The sequence below is a fragment of the Hylobates moloch genome, unplaced genomic scaffold, assembly GCF_009828535.3.
Source record: "Hylobates moloch isolate HMO894 unplaced genomic scaffold, HMol_V3 SCAFFOLD_873, whole genome shotgun sequence".
NCBI classification, from domain to species: domain Eukaryota; kingdom Metazoa; phylum Chordata; class Mammalia; order Primates; family Hylobatidae; genus Hylobates; species Hylobates moloch.
This window is the reverse complement of record NW_026653148.1, coordinates 6,943-15,980: the sequence shown is the minus strand read 5'-3', so window position 1 is coordinate 15,980 and position 9,038 is coordinate 6,943. Positions and strand designations below refer to the sequence as shown.

The window sequence follows — 9,038 nt, the reverse complement described above, 5'->3', positions numbered from 1 at the left end:
CCTCGTCTCAAGGCTGCAGGGAGTCGTGATTGCATCACCGCACTCCAGCCTGGGTGACAGAGTGAGACCTTGTCTCAAGGTATGTTTCATGTATGTTCTCTTTTTTCATTGATAAAGGCCCAAACTTCCCAGAGAGAAAAACATACAGCCTTAAGGAATTTGGCTAGAAGTCTATTCAGGGCATATGATACGATAGAACAGGGATTCTGTAGAACGTGGAAGAAACTAGTCACTCTAGGAGTAGGTTAGATTCAGAGAAGTAGCAAGAATGTACTTAAAGCAGCAGGTAACGAGATAAAATTGGGGTAAATCGGGGTAGGAATATGTTAGAAGCAAGGGGGGAACTGTAGTCACTGTTACCTCGATGGCGAAGCCAGAACGTGAGGCTCTTGCTCTTAGAATTCACGTGAGTACCAGAGCCTTGCGTTTTCTTGCAGGACACAGATTATCCTTATTTGGGTACCACCATGGACACCTATAAGGAACTGATTGAGAGGATTCCTGAGTTGAACAAAGTGGCACGAGCAGCTGCAGAGGTCGCTGGTCAGTTCGTGATTAAACTAACCCATGATGTTGAATTGAACCTGGACTATGAGAGGTACAACAGCCAACTACTTTCCTTTGTGAGGGATCTGAACCAATACAGAGCAGACATAAAGGTGAGCACTGATTCCAATTATGTTTTCATTGCTGAATGTCAAGTATTTTGAAGTGTCATGTGTTCCTGTGTGTTCCTGTTGGAAGGGTGATTGTAGCCATAGTACATTTTAAAGTGAATTGAGGTAGAATTGTATATAGAATTGGTAACTTGTTTGAGAGAAGTCGGGAGGCTGTGGATTAGAGACCTAGAACAGAGCTCAGCCAGTGTTTCAGAATCCAGAGCAGTGTCGGGTTTTCTGTCACTCATGTCTCCCAGGCAGCCCGTCAGTAGGACACGGAATATGAAGATCTCAGCAAGGAGTTGGGCTGTGTGCCTCTCGGACGTGACACAGATGGAAAGACAGCACAGCTAGCAGGATTCTATCTCGTATTGATCTGCGCATCTAAAATTCAAATAGTCCATTAAATGAAACTGATAAACAGAGTGAGGTGGTGCATACCCGTAGCACCAACTACTTCTGCTGAGGCAGGAGGATTGCTGGAGCCCAGCCCAGGCAACATAGCAAAATCCCATCTCTAAATAAATTAATAAAACTAATATTAAGTAGCTTCCAGATGGTTTTATGGTACTAGGAGTTGATTTTTAACAGATCTCTTAATTGAAGTAAATCACTGATAACCAAATCTTTTTATATCTTTTTTATTTTTATTTTATTTTTTTGAGAGATGAAGTCTCGCTCTTGTCCCCCAGGCTGGCATTCAATGACATGATCTCGGCTCACTGCAACCTCCACCTCCCGGGTTTAAGCGATTCTCCTGTCTCAGCTCCCCAGGTGGCTGGGATTACAGGCGTGTGCCACCATGCCCAGATAGTTATTGTATTTTTAGTAGAGCCGGGGTTTTACCACGTTGGCCAGGCTGAAGTGCAGTGGCGAGATCTCAGCTCACTGCAAGCTGTGCCTCCTGGGTTCACGCCATTCTCCTGCCTCAGCCTCCCGAGTAGCTGGGACCACAGGCGCCCACCACCACGCCCAGCTAATTTTTTGTATTTTTAGTAGAGCCGGGGTTTTACCATGTTGGCCAGGCTGGTCTTGAACTCCTGACCTCAGGTGATCCACCCACCTCGGCCTCCCAAAGTGCTGGGATTACAGGCATGAGCCACCGCGCCTGGCCTCTTATGTCTTTCTTGAAACTAATTGTAGCTGTTGAAAATGGAACTTACCAGATGGAAATAACTGGATCCTGAAGTACATTGAACCAAAATGTTCTCCCCTATAGGGACGTTTTCCCCCAAAAGGAGAACTGAATGGGAAACAATATAGTACATCGGATTATATAATTATGTTCAATTTCTTAATGAGAATGGTTTTCTTACATGCTGTGCTCAAATATGAGCGTATGTCACAGTCCACAGAGCTTGGAACCCCTGAGCAAGGTGCTTTCGGAGTCTTGAGCTTATATGCGAGTTCCTTTTATCAGAATCTTACTTAACACATTTAAATTAGAAAGGCATACAAAAGAATGTCCTTAGAAATAAAACTTCTCATAGTGAATAATGTCTGTTTCAGGAAATGGGCCTGAGTTTACAGTGGCTGTATTCTGCTCGTGGAGACTTCTTCCGTGCTACTTCCAGACTAACAACAGATTTCGGGAATGCTGAGAAAACAGACAGATTTGTCATGAAGAAACTCAATGATCGTGTCATGACAGTAAGTGAGCTTTTGGGAAAGGAGGAACTAAAGTATGTGTAAAATAATTGATAAATCTTACACTTCTGCAAAGTGGACAAACTCTAGGAGTCTAGAATTCCTTTAAGAAGAGAGCATTAATGGTTTAGCTGTCATTTTCTGTGTCTGCTGTCTAATTCAGACCTTAGTCAAACCTAGTCTTTTTGGAAGAGACTTGCTGTAAACCTTCCATGTATGCTCCAATGGGGAAGAGAATCTGAACACATTTAAAGTTTTCATTTGTAAAATCAATCAGTTTCCTTTAAAAATTTTTTTTTTTTTTTTTTTTTGAGACAGAATTTCACTGTTGTTGCCCAAGCTGGAGTGCAGTGGCACAATCTCAGCTCACCGCACCCTCCGCCTCCCGGGTTCAAGTGATTCTCCTGCCTCAGCCTCCTGAGTAGCTGTGATTACAGGTGCCCACCACCACGCCCGGCTCATTTTTTGTATTTTTAGTAGAAACGGAGTTTCACCATGTTAGCCAGGCCGGTCTCAAACTCCCAACCTCAGGTGATCCACCTGCCTCAGCCTTCCAAAGTGCTGGTATTACAGGTGTGAACCACTGTGCCCAGCCTCCTTTAGAATTTTAACCTTAGAAGATTAGCATTAGCCTGGTTCTCAGCATTCTTTTTTCCTTACTCTGCTATAGAAAGTCTGATCAGTTGGCTGGGTACAGTGGCTCATGCCTGTAATTCCAGTACTTTGGGAGGCTGAGGTGAGCGGATCACCTGAGGTCGGGAGTTCAAGACCAGCCTGACCAACATGGAGAAACCCCATCTCTACTAAAAATACAAAATTAGCTGGGCGTGGTGGTGCATGCCTGTAATTCCAGCTGCTCAGGAGGCTGAGGCAGGAGAGGAGGTTGCAGTGAGCTGAGATCGCGCCATTGTACTCCAGCCTGGGCAACAAGAGCAAAACTCTGTCTCAAAAAAAAAAAAAAAAAAAGCTGGGCACGGTGGCTCACGCCTGTAATCCCAGCATGAATCGCTTGAACTCGGGAGGTGGAGGGTACCGGTGAGCCGAGATCGCGCCGTTGCACTCCAGTCTGGGCAACAAGAGCGAAACTCTGTCTCAAAAAAAAATAAGTCTGATCAGCATTCTTAAATTTGGGACATTTTACATTTGAAGTGAACAGTTGTTTTACTACAAAAGTCACAGGGCTGTGTAAATTGCCTTGTGTGTTGTTTTCGTAGGTGGAGTATCACTTCCTCTCTCCCTACGTATCTCCAAAAGAGTCTCCTTTCCGCCATGTCTTCTGGGGCTCCGGCTCTCACACGCTGTCAGCTTTACTGGAGAACTTGAAACTGCGTAAACAAAATAACGGTGCTTTTAATGAAACGCTGTTCAGAAACCAGTTGGCTGTAGCTACTTGGACTATTCAGGGAGCTGCAAATGCCCTCTCTGGTGACGTTTGGGACATTGACAATGAGTTTTAAATGTGATACCCATAGCTTCCATCAGAACAGCAGGGTAGTCTGGTTTCTAGACTTGTGCTGATTGTGCTAAATTTTCAGTAGGGCTACAAAACCTGATGTTAGAATTCCATCCCATCATCTTGGTACTACTAGATGTCTTTAGGCAGCAGCTTTTAATACAGGGTAGATAACCTGTACTTCAAGTTAAAGTGAATAACCACTTAAAAAATGTCCATGATGGAATATTCCCCTATCTCTAGAATTTTAAGTGCTTTGTAATGGGAACTGCCTCTTTCCTGTTGTTGTTAACGAAAATGTCAGAAACCAGTTATGTGCATGATCTCTCTGAATCCTAAGGGCTGGTCTCTGCTGAAGGTTGTAAGTGGTTGCTTACTTCGAGTGATCCTCCAACTTCATTTGATGCTAAATAGGAGATACCGGGTTGAAAGACCTTCTCCAAATGAGATCTAAGCCTTTCCATAAGGAGTGTAGCTGGTGTCCTTATTCCTGAAAGAAACAGTTAACTTTCAGAAGAGATGGGCTTGTTTTCTTGCCAATGAGGTCTGAAATGGAGGTCCTTCTGCTGGATAAAATGAGGTTCAACTGTTGATTGCAGGAATAAGGCCTTAATACGTTAACCTCAATGTCATTTATGAAAAGAGGGGACCCGAAGCCAAAGACTTAGTATATTTTCTTTTCCTCTGTCCCTTCCCCATAAGCCTCCATTTAGTTCTTTGTTATTTTTGTTTCTTCCAAAGCACATTGAAAGAGAACCAGTTTCAGGTGTTTAGTTGCAGACTCAGTTTGTCAGACTTTAAAGAATAATATGCTGCCAAATTTTGGCCAAAGTGTTAATCTTAGGGGAGAGCTTTCTGTCCTTTTGGCACTGAGATATTTATTGTTTATTTATCAGTGACAGAGTTCACTATAAATGGTGTTTTTTTTATAGAATATAATTATCGGAAGCAGTGCCTTCCATAATTATGACAGTTATACTGTCGGTTTTTTTTAAATAAAAGCAGCATCTGCTAATAAAACCCAACAGATACTGGAAGTTTTGCATTTATGGTCAACACTTAAGTGTTTTAGAAAACAGCCGCCAGCCAAATGTAATTGAATAAAGTTGAAGCTAAGATTTAGAGATGAATTAAATTTAATTAGGGGTTGCTAAGAAGCGAGCGCTGACCAGATAAGAATGCTAGTTTTCCTAAATGCAATGAATTGTGACCAAGTTATAACTAAATGTCACTTAAAGGCTGTGGTAGTACTCCTGCAAAATTTTATAGCTCAGTTTATCCAAGGTATAACTCTAATTCCCATTTTGCAAAATTTCCAGTACCTTTGTCACAATCCTAACACATTATCGGGAGCAGTGTCTTCCATAATGTATAAAGAACAAGGTAGTTTTTACCTACCACAGTGTCTGTATCGGAGACAGTGATCTCCATATGTTACACTAAGGGTGTAAGTAATTATCGGGAACAGTGTTTCCCATAATTTTCTTCATGCAATGACATCTTCAAAGCTTGAAGATCGTTAGTATCTAACATGTATCCCAACTCCTATAATTCCCTATCTTTTAGTTCTAGTTGAAGAAACATTTTGTGGTCATTAAGCATTTGGTGGGTAAATTCAACCACTGTAAAATGAAATTACTACAAAATTTGAAGTTTAGCGTGGGTTTTTGCTATCTTTATGGTTTCTCCAGGTCCTCTACTTAATGAGATAGTAGCATACATTTATAATGTTTGCTATTGACAAGTCATTTTAACCTTATCACCTTATTTGCATGTTACCTCCTATAAACTTAGTGCGGACAAGTTTTAATCCAGAATTGACCTTTTGACTTAAAGCAGGGGGACTCTGTATAGAAGGTTTGGGGGGTGTGGGGAGTGAAGGGTGTGGGGAGGGAGAGTCCCCCGAAGGTCTTTGACACGTCTGCCTACCCATTCGTGGTTATAAATTAAATGTAGGTTGAATAAGTTCGAAGCTACATGAGTGAACCATCATTATAAACGTGATAATCAGCTGTTTGTCATAGGGCAGTTTGAAACTGCCTTCTAGGAAAAAGTTCGTAGGATATCTTAAGCTTCTTAGTGTCACTTACCTAGATTGACAGCCTCACTCGAATGTTTCACTACTCACAGTCTCTTTAATCTTCAGTTTTATCTTTAATCTCCTCTTTTATCTTGGACTGACATTTAGTGTAGCTAAGTGAAAAGGTCATAGCTGAGATTCCTGGTTTGGGTATTATGCATACATACTTAAATGAAAGCATGTGACATATTCATAGTCTAACACGATATGAATAAAGGGCATCCATTTTGCAGCAGTAAGTCTCTTCAGAAAACCCTTTCTATAGTTAGGGTTGAGTTACTTCCGATCAAGCCAGTACGTGGTGACAGGCTCAATATTCCTGAATGAAATACCAGACTAGTGACAAGCTCGTGGGCTTGAGCTGTCTTCTCGTTAAGGAGTTGGGCCTTTCGGAGGTGACGGATAAAATGAATGAGTTCTGTCGTGATTCACTCTTCTAGAACTTGCATGACCTTTACTGTGTTAGCTCTTTGAATGTTCTTGAAATTTTAGACTTTCTTTGTAAACAAATGATATGTCCTTAGCATTGTATAAAAGCTGTTATGTGCAACAATGTGGAGATTCCTTATCTGATTTAATAAAATACTTAAACACTGAGTTGTCATTTTTTAGATAAATTTTTTAAAAAGAGCAGTTTTAGGCTCATAGCAAAATTAAACAGAATTCCCACACATCCACTGTTTCTGCCACTTACACATCCTCCATGACTGTCCACAGCTTGCGCCAGAGCAGCACATTTGTCACGGTGGGCAGCCTGCACGGGTGCACCATTAGCACCGTCAGCCTCATTAGTCTACTGTTTACATTAGGGTTTGTTCTACGGTTTTCGACAAATGTGTAATATCATTCTAGTAGCTTACAGAATAGTTTTTATTGCCGTAAATCTTGTGCTCTGCCTATTCATCCATCTCTTCTGTAAGGCCCTGGCAACCACAGATCCTACTATATCCATAATTTTACCTTTTCCAGAATGTCATACAGTTGGAATCAGAAAATAGCCTTTTCAGATTGGGCTCTTTCACTAAGCAGTAGCATTTGTTTCCTCCATGTCTTCATGACATGATACCTCATTTCTTTTTAGCACAGAACAATGTTCTGTTGTCTGCAGTTACCATAGTTTATCTAGCTCACCTACTTACTAAGTAATCTTGCTTCTAAGTTTTGGCAGTTATGAATAAACTGATAAGCACCTGTGTGTATATTTTTTCTGTGAACATAGGTGTAAAGCTCTTTAGGTAAATACCAAGGTACATGATTGCTGCTGTCTTCTAAGTGGGCAATCTCAGCCCACTGCAGCCTCCACCTCAAGCAATTCTCCTACCTCAGCCTCCGAGTAGCTGGGATTACAGGTGCCTGCCACCACACCTGGCTAATTTTCATATTTCTAGTAGACATGGGGTTTCGCCATGTTGGCCAGGCTGGTCTTGAATTCCTGATCTCGGGTGATCTACCTGCCTCAGCCTCCCAAAGTGTTGGGATTACAGGCGTGAGCCACCATGCCCGGCCTCTATTGGCAATTTCTAAATATACAATATATTGTCACCATGTACCACATACGTAATTTTATTTATTTTTGAGACAGAATCTTTGCTGTCGTCCAGGCTGGAGTGCAGTGGCACTATCTCGGCTCCCTCCAACCCCCACCTCCTGGGTTCAAGTGATTCTCCTGCCTCAGCCTCCTGAGCAGCTGGGATTACAAGTGTGGGCCACCATGCCTTGTTAGTTTTTGTATTTTTAGTAGAGATGGGTTTTCACCATGTTGGCCAGGCTGGTCTCGAACTCCTGACTTCAAGTGATCTGCCCACCTCGGCCTCCCAAAGTGCTGGGATGACAGGTGTGAGCCACCACCACGCCCTGCCTTTTTTTATTTTTATTTTTTATTTTTTGAGACAGTCTCACTCCATCACCGAGGCTGGAGTGTAGTGGCGCGATCTCAACTCACTGCAACCCTCACCTCCTAAGTTGAAGCAATTCTTGTGCCTCAGCCTCCTGAGAGGCTGGGATTACAGGCGCGCTCCATACCACGTCTTCAAATTCCCTTGTACCTCAAGCAGCGCACATCTCAGTTTTGGCCACGTTGCAGGGACTCAGCAGCCACATGGTTAGTGGACACCAGCTCTATAGCAAAAGGCGTCATTGTTCAGAGTTTTCTTACTTTGGCCTTCTACCGTGTGGTTACCAAAAAATCCATTACACAATTGCATCCCATTGCTACAAGTGCCAGCCAGGATTCTTAAGTATGGCCACAAAAATTGTGGCCCCTACAATTGGGAAGCCTTCTAATTGCCTCACCTATGCCCCAGCTTTCCCCAGTCCAAATTAGCCACATGCATGCCCTTGAGAAGCAAGATGATTATTAAACTGCTGTATTCTACAGGAGAAACTGCCTATGTGAAAGAAGGTCATGGGCTAGGAAGCTGCCCTAAACAAATATTTGTAAAACACCTGGTTATCTGCAAGACAGCTTTGCCTAGAATTCAGTATCAGATACCAATGTCTTCCTTGTGGCTGTCAACAGATTTAGGTGCTGAGTTAGATAAAGCCTTTGTAGTTTGCTGCATTTGCCCTTTAAGCTGCCTCATGCTTAATCCGCCCCAAATGGACAGCTTTGTATAATTTTCTTTTCTTTTTTTTTTTTTTCTGAAATGGAGTTTCATTCTTGTTGCCCAGGCTGGAGTGCAGTGGCGTGATCTCAGCTCACTGCAACCTCTGCCTTCCAGGTTCAAGCGATTCCCCTGCCTCAGCCTGCCCAGTAGCTGAGATTACAGGCGCGTGCCATCACGCCCGGCTAATTTTTGTATTTTTAGTAGAGATGGGGTTTCACCATGTTGGCCAGGCTGGTCTCAAACTCCTGACCTCAGGTGATCCGCCCGCCTTGGCCTCCCAAAGTGCTGGGATTAAAGGCATGAGCCACCGCGCCTGGCCAGCTTTGTATAATTTTTAATGCCTTTTTTGAAAATATTCACATATGGTCAAAGTGCAGAAAAGTCTGTATTAAAAAGTATTTTCCTCTTGGTCTCCAGAGTTGTCATCCCTCTAAATCTCCACAGTTACCAATTTTTCTTTTTTTATTTTGAGATGGTCTCGCTGTGTCACCCACGCTGGATTGCAGTGGCATGATTTCAGCTTGCTGCAGCCTCCACCTTCTGGGTTTCAGCTATCCTACCTAAGCCTCCTGAGAGCAGCTGGGATTACAGAC

General features: G+C 42.8%; 1 protein-coding gene across 1 annotated transcript; it reads left to right on the top strand.

The window, feature by feature from the left end:
* The first annotated feature begins 25 nt into the window (after window positions 1-25).
* On the top strand, window positions 26-6,436 carry LOC116464518 (transferrin receptor protein 1-like). The gene is made up of 3 exons (XM_032147776.2): window positions 26-659; window positions 2,169-2,309; window positions 3,521-6,436. The coding sequence occupies exons 1-3, from the start codon at window positions 468-470 to the stop codon at window positions 3,761-3,763; spliced, it is 576 nt and encodes a 191-aa protein (XP_032003667.1). The 5' UTR covers window positions 26-467; the 3' UTR covers window positions 3,764-6,436.
* Window positions 6,437-9,038: the final 2,602 nt, after the last annotated feature.